The 14,710-nt window shown below is 38.3% G+C and overlaps 1 protein-coding gene across 14 annotated transcripts in view; it reads right to left on the reverse strand.

The window, feature by feature from the left end:
* CEP83 (centrosomal protein 83) overlaps positions 1-14,710 on the reverse strand; it is a 34,383-nt gene that overhangs the window by 5,078 nt on the left and 14,595 nt on the right. For 13 of the 14 annotated variants that reach the window (XM_053407406.1, XM_053407404.1, XM_053407411.1 and 10 more), the window contains 9 exons: positions 11,714-11,828; positions 10,655-10,799; positions 10,102-10,251; positions 6,583-6,658; positions 5,432-5,589; positions 4,299-4,428; positions 3,316-3,419; positions 2,959-3,136; positions 829-2,371 (listed from right to left, as the gene is read on the reverse strand). In XM_053407406.1, coding sequence (XP_053263381.1) covers positions 2,180-2,371; positions 2,959-3,136; positions 3,316-3,419; positions 4,299-4,428; positions 5,432-5,589; positions 6,583-6,658; positions 10,102-10,251; positions 10,655-10,799; positions 11,714-11,828 — 1,248 coding nt within the window. In that variant the 3' untranslated portion in view covers positions 829-2,179. Of the gene's footprint in view, positions 1-828; positions 2,372-2,958; positions 3,137-3,315; positions 3,420-4,298; positions 4,429-5,431; positions 5,590-6,582; positions 6,659-10,101; positions 10,278-10,654; positions 10,800-11,713; positions 11,829-14,710 lie in introns of those variants that run through there. The other variant, XM_053407413.1, reaches the window with a different exon arrangement.

Raw genomic sequence — 14,710 nt, forward strand, 5'->3', positions numbered from 1 at the left:
AGGGAATCACTGACTGAAGCCAAATTCTTCCATGTAGCTGAACAGCCATTTCCGAGAGAGGCTGGGTGATATATTACCTCTTTAGGCCACTTTGAAGATCTTGCCATGTGAGGCTGTGAAATGACAGTACACATCACATCAAAATGTGGTCCTCACCAAGTAACTAGTGAACCCATTTAGTTATGCTCTAGGTTTGGCAGCCACCAGCATGATTGTTCTGTTTTACCAAAAGAATCAGAGTGAAATACAGACTCTGGAATCTGTATACAATGAACATGCAGGTCCCAAGCTATGTGGCACAATGACAAGTTGATAATATCACTGCCCCTTTGCTACCTTGGAAGTGTATAAGCATTCCATATCAGCTCATGCTAGGCCTCTATATTACTTAAGTGTAAAGCATCTAATGCAGTGAGTGGGTTGTGGTGTTACCATCAAATTGCTACACAGAATGTCGTTTACAATATGAAACATAACACATCCTTAGCATTGTTAGGCCTGCTATTTCTGGAATTTCCAGGTCATGTGGCCTTGCCTTTTTATTTCTGGAATCTGGCTGGTATTCTATACAAAGCCATGGTCTGACTTAAGATTCCAGTTGGGAAAGAACTCCCTATTTACATGCGTAACCTGAGAAAGAAGGCCTAGCCTTATTCAGAGCCAAACAAGTATAGTGACACAGTTGTTCTAAAATAATATATCCTGGTGCATTAAGTATACCTTGCATGCTTTCTAGACCTTATTGCTGCCTTCTAATATTTGCAGTTCAACATACATGGCACTTTGATATTAAAGTTACAGACAACATGTGAAGGGATCAGAGATTACCTGTGAATATTCCTTTTACTTGTTCATCGATGACTCGGGAATTGAGGTGATTTCTTCATCCACCAGACATCAGTTTGTTGAGGAAATCTTCCACTTCTTCCCTATACCCAATTACTCAAGACACAGCAAAAATTTACCACAGCCCAAAACAATAACCATAGCTTTTGGATTCTCTGTGATTACCTGATAGTTTTAAGATTAACCAAACTGCTTGTGAAAACTAATTTAACGAATTGTCATACAAGACTGCTTGACAAGAGTTGTCTAGATTAGAGCAGGAAGGGGCAGAGCCACCATAGTTCATCTACAATCAGTGTTGAGTCTGTCTCCAAAACAGTAGGAGATTATTTCAGATATGAAATAATATCTAGAACCACCAGAAAAATGACCATTCTTCTGCATGGCTTGTTCCCCATTAGACACAGAACCCAAAATTGGTTGGCATTAGGTGAACAGCATGAAACTCTGAGCAACTTCCAATACATATGCCAACACAAAAGTATTTTCACTGTTGCACGAAGAAAAGGAACTAGGTGCCTTTTTAATTATTTGCATGGTAATCAAGGGCACTTAGGTAGGAACAAAAAACCCCTATATTTTAATTATCTACACCTATATTTATCTACCCCTATATTAAAATAAGAAAATCAGTGCTCTTACACCACTGCTGCAAGTAAATAACACACAACAAGGAAGATTTTACAAAAATATATTATAATAAATAGATTTGTTCACTTTTTTGTTAACAAAAATTGTTTTGCACCGCACACATCTCTCTGTATAAAGGTAAAAATCATATATTCATAATTCATAATCATTTTAAAATATTGATTGTTACTTCTGATATCCTTTATAATCATATTAAAGTGCAGATAATAAAGTACTTTATAAAGGCAGAGATCATATTCCCAGAATTTTACCGGCCTTTAGTTGTTCGGGTTGTTAGGGTTCAACCAATAATGTTTTGGGTTGTTTCAGTCTTGTTAATTACATGATGCCAGTCTTAAGCTCACAGTACTGATGAAAGATGGAGAACTTCATGGTCAAACTGGAAAGGGGGATTTTTCCACACAGCTACTGCACTCCCTAAGTGACTTGAGAAAAGTCTTGTTAGAAAAAAATCTTTAGTGCAACATGATGGATCTCCTCCTATAATCCAAACTAGAAGAGCTCTCACACACACGCACAAAAAACACACACATTTTTTCTTGAATTCTACTGCTGTTGTTGCTTTTAAAAAACAATTAATTAAAAATATAGAAAATGATACAGACTATCCTCTACTTCAAGGCACTTCTGGGTGTGTTTTTGGCAAAGGACAAAAAGTATATGATGCTTTAGAGTCAAGTGTTTATTTGGCATCCCCAGCTGGTAGACCATACTCTTCAACAAGCTTATGTCTATCAGAGTTTGAGTCCGTGCTTATTACTGACCGAGCTCGTTCAGTAGAGGCCTCAAGCTCCTGCAGCTGTTTCCTCTGGGTGGTTTCTAGTTCTTCCAAGCGCTTGCGAAGCAGGGAAAGCTCTTTTTGATGCTGTTCCTCCTTGAAATTAAGAAGCAACCCCTTATGTTTAACATTTAGAGAGATATTCTATGACTAACACTTTCATTGCAATCTGATGTTGTACTTGTGCCTTTCTGGCTTCTGTTTACTTATTTAGATATTTTTGTATGGCTCACTAAGTCAAAAGAATGTGGCTTTCAGAATTATTATTTTTTTTTTTAAAAAAAAGAAACCTATACAGTATAACCTGTGTATAAAATAGTCCATAATCCAAATGAGAGGGTGTTGGGATTCTGTTTCTCAAACAGCAGATATCCATGTCATATGGCAAACAGCTTTTGAAAGCAAAAGTCTTCCCGAAGCATTTTTTTATAAATAGAACACAGAACTCTGATGTTTAAAGCAATGAAGTAAAAACTTACTGGCTTTGCTTAAGGTAATTCTTTGAATTCTGGGTCTAGCCCACCACAGGGGGCTGTTTTATATATTTTCTCATATCCAAAACTTTCAGAAACCTGCTTTGAATTTTAAGCTTTCAACACTTCTTCCTGTCTTACAGGCTCATTTTCTTGTTATCACCACCTTAAACCATCTCTTTGAGAATGCCTATGTAACTTTGCACTTACCGGCAAGAAAGGGAAGGATGCCTCTGCTCCAGGTATCGGAGTTGAAGACAATAAGCCTACTTGATTCAGCACTGGGATGTTGGGAAACAGAATTAACCTGCGGAATTCGTTATGTCTCCGCTGCAAATCCTTTAGTCTTTTCTGAAGGCGAATATGTTCTTCAAAAGGAACATTCTGCCTAAAATAGTCAAGACGTGAAACAAATAGGACACTGTCTTCAAACATGCAAACTTTACCACCAACACCATCTCAAGTGATGCAGCAAAGAATTTATTTTGGAATTTATTAAGTAATGATGACAGTCATTCTGTCTCTGAAACATAACAAAATTCAAGAGCAAGCAATATCTCAATTTACCTATTTAACACCTGGTTTTCTGTTTCCAGTTCTTCTCTCTTGGCTTCCAACAGCTCTATCTTCTCCAGTAACTTCTTTTGCTTTTTGTCATTAAGTGTCTTCCTCTGCAAATAGGGCAAATACTATGTATAGTTAGAGAAATAAACATTCATTTGATTGTTGACCTCCAATGCAGCATACCATTTTCTAACCCATATGCTCTAATTGGAGTCTTATCCCCAAATTCTCAAATTAGGTACATATATTCATTGGGATGGAGGTACTTAATACTGAGCACATCAACCTGCTTACAGTAAGAAAAATAATCAAGTATGAGGGAGGAAGCATTTGTGAAATTGGTGTTTTTATGGGGGGTGGGGAGATATCCATTTGGAGTTAACTATGATTACCGAAAGAGAGAAAACATTATTGTCATTTTATTACAAACATCATTGGTAAAGTGGGAAAGGCTAGCAGGATTGATGCAAAAAGAGACCCTGACTGAAAAGGTATGTTTTGGAAAGAGGAACAGAAAGAACACATCCTACTAGGACATCAAGTAGTGAGACAAAGCCATGTGCTTCTTTCTCTCCTCAGTCACTGAAATTCCCTGTTAATTTATTTGGTGTGTAGGGGGAGAGGGAAAGAAAGGTCGCTGGTACTCTGCAAAGCTGTGAAAATATTTCTGCAGCACTTGCATTTTTCCACAGGAAAAAATATAGCTACATATTTTAAAAATCTAATTAGCTTTGGTGTGTAGCTGTTAATATCTATCCACAAACAAAAATTACCGGTAGATGTCACAACTAGGGTTATTTCTCGATGCTATCACAGCTTTTTTTTGCCATTTAAAACACAAATGCTTTTAGCAATAGAGGTCAATATTTTGTTTTACAAATTACAAACATTATTTTGGCTACAATTAGAATCCTGTTATAGAAACATAATTTTAGCTAACCCAGAATGAAAAAGTTTCCCTCAGATATATGTTGTAAGTGACATGCCTTTTTCTGAGCAACTGCTGCCCGGTGCAATTTTTCTTTCATCTGGTTATACTTCTGTTCTACCTCTGTAATACGCTGAATGAGTTTATGTTTTTCTTCTAGCCATTCGACATGTTTGTCTTCCAAATTTCTGGAGGGGGAAAAAAAGCAATGGTTGCTCTTGCATATCAAATCCACAGTTAAATCACTGCATTCATGAATGTGCTGAGTATATCGCACATGGCTAAATGAAATCCAGACGTACCTAGAAGGCATGTTTCTTACAATTCCATAAACAATGGGAAAGGTGATCTGAAACTTGCAGGATGTCAAGTGCTAAAACAGCATTTACAAAACTATGTTGGGGCATTTCTATATGGCCTTATAAATGAGTTAGTAGGAGTAATTAAAGGCTCCTGTGAGTCCAAATATCCATCCAGAGAGAAAATTGACCATCATTTACCAGGCTCTGGGATGCTGTCCTGAGATCTCATAGAGCTGCCTGAGTTCCCGTGAGATCTTGCAAGAGCATCCCAGAGCCCAGCAGGCACCCAGAGATTTTAAAAGCTCTTTCTGCACCAGGAAAGTCCAATGCAAAAGCAGTTTCAACCAGCCAACTTTCAACCATGCAAGACTACAATTGTGCAAGTTAATTGTGTGCAAGATGTGATCGTACTGTATTGTATTTATTGAGTTGCTGTGAGAGGCAGATGATAGATTAAGAGTTAACTAAGTACATGGCTATATGTACAGACTACATTCACACTTAATGGAACAAGGTAAATTACTTTCCTGCTACAGAAAAGACATAATTAGTTAATAAATCCTTATGTCACAATTCTACCTAGACAGTCTATGTGTTTTTATGGCAACATTATGTATATCATCTTAATGTGCAGCACATTCCTATGCATGTTGTGCTTAATTAGGCTTACTTCCACATTAGTGTACATGGGATCGCATCCAGGCTATCAGTGCTATCAAATAAGTAGTGAAACCAAGACATAATTAATTCACATTTCAAATCTATCATAATAGAGAAAATTCACAATATAGGCAACTGAACCCAAGATAAACATCTGGGGCCATTTACTCTCCACAGAACTTTACTTTCTTGAGAAAACAGTAGCAAAATATAAAAAATGAAATCATACTTCTCTGAATCTAACTGAGCCCTTTCTGCTTGACTTCTCGCATTCTGACATTCATGTTTTAATCTCTCCACCATTTCCTTCAGTTTCTGATTGGAAACTAGCAAGTTATTCTCCGACTGTGACAGAGAAGCCACTTGGAGTTGCAAATCTTGGATGCGCTGCAAAAGAAACATAAAAATGATTGATGAAATCATTTATCAAAGCTCTAGAAGTCCCACCAAACAGCATATAAGCCCTATGTACACATCACTCAACTGTAGCAGTTACATGTGAACAATAGGAAGTGGAGCCATACTACAGGATCCAACCCAATGTGCCATAGATCCTACTCCCTCAACACCTGTGCATTTACTGCAGACGTCTGCAAATGAGTGCCTACTTGCAGTCAGTTTAAAAAGCCACCCTGAGCACCACTTGAAAAGCCTCCATCGTTTCTCCAACCCTCTCCATAAGTCTCTCTGCTTCCTCTAATCACCCTCTCCAACCACCTCTTCTGTACCCAAACACTCTCGTGAAGGCTGCTCGTCATTTTTTCCTGCTTTCCTGCACCCCTCCCCGCATGTGCCATGTTTGTGCCATTTTCTTATTCTTCCCCTGTGTGCCATTTTTGCATCTCTTAAAAGTATTGTATTATTTTTCAGTGATATGCACACAGCTGCAAGTTCGCATATTAAATAAGCTGTGGAAGTTGTTTTCTCAGAGCAGAACTGGAGGTAAGTTAGTGCCTTCCACAGAAGGTGCATTAAAGACAATCTAGCATGGCCTGGAGCAAGTAGGAGTCACCTATACAAATTAGTCCCACAGGAAAACAACTCTAGTCACCCAGTGTTAAGTGTTTGGCAGACATGTTGGGGCAAAGAAAGTACTTCTTCACACAGCATATAAATAGCTAACTTCCAAAATTCACTGCCATAAGATGTGATAGTCACTTTAAAAAGGAACAGGAGAGATTCATAAAGAATAAGACAACAGCTACTTGGCATGATAACGAAACAAGTCTGTTCAGAGGCAATGCACATCTGCATGCCAGACACTACTGACAAGCACACCTGTTATCATATGCTGGTTTCAATACAAGCTGCTACAATTAAAGAAGGAAAGTAACGTGATCTATCTTGAGAAGATGACAGAACATGATGTTGGATCCTTACCCCCTTTAGATTAGCATTTTCACTTCTCTCTTTTTCAAGCTCCTCAGAATGAATAGTTTGCTGTTGAATCTTTAGCCTATAAATGAATACAAAGTGGGATTTGTAATTTTTAAAAGGTCTACACTAGATGGACATTTTTAAATTAAACAAAATCTGACACAAGAGTGGAACTATGGAATTAAATGAAAACTAATTTCCAGCATTTTGGAAAGAGACTCCCCAGCATTAACTTTATATTTATCACTGAAATAATTTTTATCCTGGTCTTCAGTGAAAAGAGGTTACCAGAATAGCTTATGAATGTGAGAAGACTACTTCCGGGTTGGCGCCATCGTCTAATGGCGGATTCCCTCCGAGCTCCGGAGGGAATCTGCTCAACAGGGGTCGGGTTCTGCCGCGGCGGCGACGCGGGGACCCTTAGAAACCACAGGCGCTGAAGCCTGTGGACCTGGTGACTCGGCGGGCACCATTTGCGCCCCCCCGACCTGCAAAGGAGCCTTTTTAAAGGCTCTGGAACGGGGGACGGAGAGCGGCGTGGTGCTGTGAGTCGACTGCTTCCCCTGCTGAATGAAGCCGCATGCCATGGACGGAGAGCGCTAACTTCTTCCTCTGAACATTTGGATTAAAAGTAACGACCCGTGAGTAACACGGTAATTGGACTTAAAAAGGAAATTTTCTTTGGGAATTAGGCACGATCGGGCAAGGTGTTAAGAGGAAGTCCGCCTACCCGCCTTGTAAACATCGTAAAGCAAGGATTTTATTACTAAGGTTGTGAGAATACCTTTCTTCTTTGTGGAGAAAAGCAATTAAATTTACGTTGGGGCAATTTAAGTGATTGTGCTGGAGGATAAGAGCTAACATTGAGAATGGAATTCACCCCTCCCCCAAGACCCGGGAGCGATCGGTGAGAGAGCCTGCGGAAGAGGCATAAAGACTTTGACAGCTGTCAAACTAGCTGTCAAAGTTGGAAGAAAAGGGAAATTTTGTTTTTGCTGACTTTGCTGGTTATATTTGCTACAATTTGGTAACAAACTGTTAAAATAAAGAAGAAAAGGCTAACTTGGCTTTTGGGTGGGAATTGGAAGACATTAAGAAACTAGAATCCCTCTAGAGGGGGTTCAGGACATTACAAAAATGGCTGTAAGTGGAAAAATACTGGCTGAACTGGAGAAGACCTTCTCTCTCCTGGGAAAACTGCAGGAACAGACGGATGTTTTGACTATGAACGTCACAATACTGAAGGGAACAGTAAATAAAGTTGCTGAGCCTAGAAGGGATATGATTCAAGTTCCTGCAGATGAACAGGGAAGTGTTGTTGTTGATCTAAAAATCCTTACAGCCAAACAAGAAAAGAAATTTGAGTCATCTGAGAAGGTGTTTAAAGAGGAACATGAGGATCTGAAGGAAAAAGAAGGAGGAGCTATGATGTTGCAGATGATTAAGGAGAGCAAGAGGCCTGTTAAGATGGATACAAAGGAAAATAAGAACAGGATGATGAAAATTTGGTTTGAATTGAAGAATGGAAATTGGAGAGATCTCCTTATATGGAGATCTGAAGACATATAGAATACAAACTTGGCTAATGTGGAAATTGGAGCCTTTGGGACATTTGGACCTATGAGAAGTAAGAAACAAGATCTTGGCTCCATTGTTAAATATGGAGGTCTGGCTGGAAGAAATATGGACCTTATTGGAACAGAGCTTCTTCGAGATTCGGATTTTAAAATAAAGGACTATCAAAAAAACCGGCAGAGAGAAACTGAGAGAGAGTTAAGTGCCTCAGACGTGAGGTCGCCAGGCTGACTGCAGATGGACTGATGGACTTTGGTTGGGGTTCGAAACCGGGAAAGGGGGTGGTGGGGCTTTGGGAATCCAAAGGGTGTATAAATATATTTTGTTTTAATTAAGTTGGTTTTGCCACTAACATAAAAATGGGGATTTCGGGGAAGGGATTTGGGGCCGACCTTAGAAAAAGATTGTTAAGAATAAGTGTTGACGTATAAAGATTGAGGTTTTTAAGTTAAAATGGGTTAATTAAATTGATGGGGCGAATTTAGGAAAAGTATTTTAAGAACAAGTATTGATATATAAAGATTGAGGTTTATAAGTTAAAATTGGTTAAGTAAAATGAATTAGAGAAAATAAGGTAAAGTGTGGGGACAAGAATTTGCTGAGCTAAAAATTGGAATTGGAATACAAGAAGGGCAGGTGTGGGGAAGTCAAGGAAATTGGTTATGGAAAGTAAGTAATGTAAACTTTTTCAATTGTTGCTTTTTCTTTTTCTTTTTTCTCTCTTTTCTCGTTTTTGTCTTTCTTTTTTATTTTTTGAAAATTTCAATAAATATATTTTTTTTAAAAAAATATGAATGTGAGAAGACTGTCCCTCTCTCAGGCTTGGATATATACTTAAGATGAATTCAGCAGAATATTCTACACAGAATGCACTGAGCATCCAATGGAATGTTTTAATAAATGGTGGGTTAATATTGATAGCTGTTGGAAGTGTCGGGGCCAGGGAAACATTTTGAAACATATATAATGAAAATGTCCAGTAACTGCTGAATTTTGAGAACTGGCTAAGCATGCTAAGTCGGTCCTAGGAAAATGTGGAAAGTGGTCTTATGGAGTGATGATATTATGAAACATCCCAGCTCTTTCAAACTTAAAGAAGGTACAAAATGCTTAAGATTAGAACGGTAAAACTGGCATTTAAATTAAGGCAATTATTACATATTGGAAATATAGTATAAAAAACATACATTGATACCTGGACACTAAGAGTTAAATGGATTTGACTATACAAAGAAGAGGTATAGACATTTTTGACAGATAAAAAGTTTAAAAGGCCACAAAACTGAAGACCACCTGCTGCTATGCTTGACTTGAATTTCCCAGTTTTCTTTTAATCTCTCCTTTCCTTTTCCTTGTGACCTTGTCTGACTCATTTGATTTTCTCTGTGTTGTGTGCATCAGAGTGTAAATGGGTATGAATTCATGGCTGAATATATAAAAAGTTCACAAGACAAAGTTCTTAACAGATAGAATGTTTAGAGAATATTGAAACTGGAAAGACAAACTTGAAGGGCAGGAGAGAAAGGATGTTGAGGAAATAAATGGGAGTAACAATGCATGTATTGAGGACTGGTTCCAAACAATTTTTAGCGATATATGTTTGTATAAGATATAATCCCCCAAAAAATCTAATACAATAGTTATCAGTTTCTTCACTGTATTTTATAGCATATTGTGCACATATTGTGTAATTGTGAACAAATGTAGAAGTTTCAAGAATAGCTTTAGGCAACAGCATGCTTCAGCTGGCAAAGAAATGGTGCAAAACAAGGGTCTACCAATTAAATACCTATTTCTATAAACCCATTTCTGCAGAAACAAAAACATCTGCCCAGCTTAGACACAAGCAGTGAAGTGTCAAGGGCTTTGTTCAGCAGGCAATAACACTTTCTGATAAAGTGTTAAAAACTCCAATTCCTAAATAGAATTAAAACCTCTACAAATTACCTAAGATCCTTGATTTCCCTTCTGCTGGATTCTTCTGCCACCTGCAGAGCAGATAACTTCTCTTTGTACTCATCCTTTTCCAACTGCCTCTGAGTATCTTGCTCCACTTTGATTTTCTCCAGTTCAGATAATCTGGCTTCAAGTTCTAACCTGAAACATTATAGAGTGTTTAAGAGCTGTGAAAAACAGATTTTTGTTTTTTAAATCATATCACAAACAAACATATATAAACATATATATGTGAGAGAGAACATTTCTACTCGGCTGGTATAGCTTCAGTGTTCCATGATTAGTGCAGAAACAGCACAAGCTCCCGTCTACAGATTTCATAGCCAGGCACAACTAATTCAGCAGCTTCCTTGGACAGGGCAAGAGTGATTTCAGGATAGTGAAGCAATGTGAGATGCATTTAAAACACCCTGTCCACTGTAGCAATAGCAACTAGCAGCAGCAATTTTATAGCTGGAACATAATGCACAACGACTATATTCATAAGCAGGGAAGTTGCTACAATTTTAAACTCTTTTTGAGCAAGAGAAGAAAACATACTTACTTTTCCTCCTGTAATGCTGCAAGTTTTTGGAAGCCTTCTTCTTCTGCAGCTTGTACTTTGCGTACTAATTCACGATCCTTTTCTATTAAAAGCATCTTGTGCTGCTCAAGTGTTTTCTTACGTATTTCATTATCTGAGTGTAAACCTGTTTTTAAACATTTACAGTATTTGAAAGCTCTGAAAATCACTACACAGAAGCTGATAAAACTGAATCTGTTGCTCACTCACTTAAGCCACCATTCATTTTTCCTACATTCAAGTACAACTTTCCCCACAACTTTCCCACTACTTAAAGCAGTGTAGCTTTAGGGAAGTATTATAGAATTAGGCTAAGAACCTTCAATGAATATTTACTCAGAAGTAAATCCCACTGGGCTCAGTGAAATTTACTCCCAGGTACACGCACACAGGATTGCAGCCTATGTCCCACAAGTTTCAGAAGGAAGGTTAAGTTTCTGTTTAACTTTCACCTGTGGGAAAATCAATGACATTTAAATGTGTTCAAACTTCACCAGAAATGCATTCCACATGCATTTACAGAATTAAAATTAGACGCTATTTCTACTGGCATTAATGGGAGCATCTAAGTATAAATAATGATGAATGGATAGTTACAAGATGACAATTCTCATTTAAGAGAGGGTTCACACAATTATTGCAATATGAGAATATATTCATGTTTTACTTTATCATTAAAATGCTACAATATCCCTCCAACCCCAGAAAAAGATCACATTAAAAATTAAATATTCACAAAGCTATGACAGTTATGGCGAAAAGCCCCCACTGAATTTAAGAATTACACTAATTATATCCATGATTACTTCTGTTATGTCAGCTTACAGGTATATGAGCACATAGCTGGGTGCAGTGGGGCTACATGTTGGACAAAACCCATGGCAGCTTATTGAAAGTGACACATTAAAATGAAAGTATCCCAGTGAAAGGGATATGGCTGCACGACAGTACTTACTGGACTGTTCTAAATTTTTCTCAAAGACAAAAATCTGTATCTATAATTGGTGGCAATAACAAATCACTGAAGTAATAAAGTTTTACCATCTATTTCACTTTGAATCTTGTTTCTTTCTCTTTCTATCTCAGTCCTAGCTCTTGCCGCTTCCAGCTTGATGTTTGTTATTTCTAACTTGTGTGAATGCTTAAGTTCTTCAACCTATAGAAGATAATGTTTTATCAATTTCCAGTTTTGATCAGAACAGTTTTTCTGCTCAAGGAGGATAAAATCATGCAAGAATCCCTCCTATCTTCTTCTGGATGAAAGATTCTGAGGTTTTCTCCTACTTCCATAGGAGGAAGTTCCCCGAGCTAGAAATATGGTAGCTGAAATGATTTATGAAAAATATTTTTAAAATGGTAACCATTTAAAATATACAGTCTGTTCTGGGTGTCATCGCCAAATGAGACATGGCAGGGAAATCACTAGGAGCAGAGCCTTTCCAACAGCGGCACTCATACAATGGAACACCATCCCTATAGAGGTCTGTCAGACCCCAACACTATATTCTTTGAGGCATCTTGGGTGCCTGGGTAGAAAGGTAGCATATTAAAGATAATAAATTAATTCCCAAAGTAGGGAATTACAGGGGGGGGGGGGAATTAAAAATAGACCATAAAAGCTTTCAGGTTATGTTCATCAATGTCCGACCAAATAGGGGAATCTAGTGTCATGTACCTGTAACAGACTGCATTCATCTGATCAGCAACTTTCTTAAACCCAATTTGACAGGAGCTGGGTCTCCATCTCTCTTTTGCACACACAAATATTATTTGAGAATTCTTAGATACAATTTCAAACAAATATTAATGAATACTGCAATCTGCTATTATGTAACTTGCAACAGATATTAATAAGAACTGAAGACTAGGTAATAACTGATACACATGTACACCTGATACATATATACAACCTGTAACAAGACACCTCTGCACATGAAAACTTTTTGTCTGAACCAGGGCTTGCTTGCATGCACATGCTTGTGCACATAGACACATGCAAACCAATTTCACATGAAAAACCTATTTCCTGGAGCCATGCAAATTAGCTCCAAGTGGCTTAAGCATTTAGGTCAATGTTTAAATGAAACTGTCAACCTCATTTCTAATAAAAATACTATACAGCTATGTGGGAATACTAAGTTTTTCATTCATTTATGAGCACTGCTGAGAAATGCACTCAGTCCATTCCAAGCTGTGCTGATCAGTTGGGATACAATACCTACAGATACTGCTATCAAAACAAATTCAGTTATCTGAACATAATTATGCTCAAACCTCACTATGTGAATGGCTGATTCAGATATCCAAGCAGGCCGTTTGTCTACTTCCTTTGTTTGTGCTTTGCTGGTCGGCAGCAGCCATTTTCAGGCAGAAACCGTGGTGGTGGTGCAAGGAGGGAGAGTGGACAAATCAAGAGAGAGACTGGACAATTCAATTTTTCCTTTCTCTTCTGCTAGCTGGCAGCAGCCATTTTAGGAAGTAACCACAGCAGAACAGGGAGAGGCACCACAGATTAGAAATATTTCCATAGCAAAGAATGGAAATCGTCAGCTTGTTATGCGAATGCTTTCTAACAAGTGATTTCCTGGGAACACATTTTGTTCAGAAACTGGGACCTGCCTGTACTACTATCATTAAGGTGTTAACATAAAAGAGCATCCTTAAAAGCCAGCATTCAGATGTCTAAAACATCTACAGTGTTTTAAGAGATTTTAAAACAGACACACAGAGGATGCACACAATTTGGCAACTTGCTCTTTTTACTGAGTTCAATGTTCTGCGAGGCAATCTGTCACCTTGACAACATAAGCCTTCATGCTAGAGAAGTGCTAGTCTTAACTATGCCATTAAAATCACTGGCCTGGTATAATTGGCTCAGTATTATGGCAGATCACCTATCTCCTATATGTCACTTGCAAACAGCTAACCTTGGAGAAGAAATTGCAACGTGCTTCGTCACAAACCCAACACAATGTAAAACCAAAGCAGCTGTCTTCCTGCCTTGTAAGTAACAATGTTTTTTCAATAGAAAAATCAAAACATTGAAGACAATCATTGTCTGAAATGAACCGAAATTCTAGTTTAAACTTTCCTAGTACAGTAATTACAGGGTTGTTGAGAATTAAGCAGTAGGAGAAAGCGCTTTTCAATGTCAAATGTAATCACAACCGCTAGTGTAGAAGCTACACAAGTTTTAAGAATTAGTATTTGATTAAGCAACTACAGTTAAGACACTGATTTTCTTAAAGTAAAAAGGAATCTCCATTTGTCATTTACACATCACAAGGTTTGACCACATCCCTTCTTGGTCTATCTGTCATCAATGGTTATTCTAGTTAAAAATGTTAGTTTTTGTATCACTGCTGATCAGGATCATATGAAGCTGCCTTAAACCAAGTCAGACCACTGCTACATCTAGCTCAGAACTGTCCACAGTAATTGGCAGTGACATTTCAAGATTACAGTGCGCTCATCTCACTTTATTGGCCAAGGGAGCCGGCGTAAAGCTTCCGGGTCATGTGACCAGCATGACTAAGCCGCTTCTGGTGAACCAGAACAGGGCACGGAAATGCCATTTACCTTCCCGCAGGAGTGGTATCTATTTATCTACTTGCACTTTGACATGCTTTCGAACTGCTAGGTGGGCAGGAGCTGGGACCGAGCAACGGGAGCTCACCCCGTCACGGGGATTCAAAGTGCCGACCTTCTGATCGGCAAGTCCTAGGCTCTGTCGTTTAACCCACAGCGCCACCCGCGTCCCTATTATACTTCCTTTATACTTAATGTTAATTCTCACAATAAGACTTATTCCACACTGAAGAAGTTGCAGCTCCATTCTCTATCATATGGATCCCTGGCTTCTTTAATAATAGCTACTGCTGCAGGTATCAGCGTACATAGAAGGCCGTTAAGATGAAAGATCACAGTTTATCATTTCTACAATCTCCAACAGTCATCTTGTGGTTACCCAATTTCTGTTTTCGTACTTCTGTGCTTTAAAACATAGTTTCTATTTTGCCCTCACGGAAGGAAGAAAAC

The sequence above is a fragment of the Podarcis raffonei genome, chromosome 10 (genome assembly GCF_027172205.1).
Source record: "Podarcis raffonei isolate rPodRaf1 chromosome 10, rPodRaf1.pri, whole genome shotgun sequence".
NCBI lineage: Eukaryota > Metazoa > Chordata > Lepidosauria > Squamata > Lacertidae > Podarcis > Podarcis raffonei.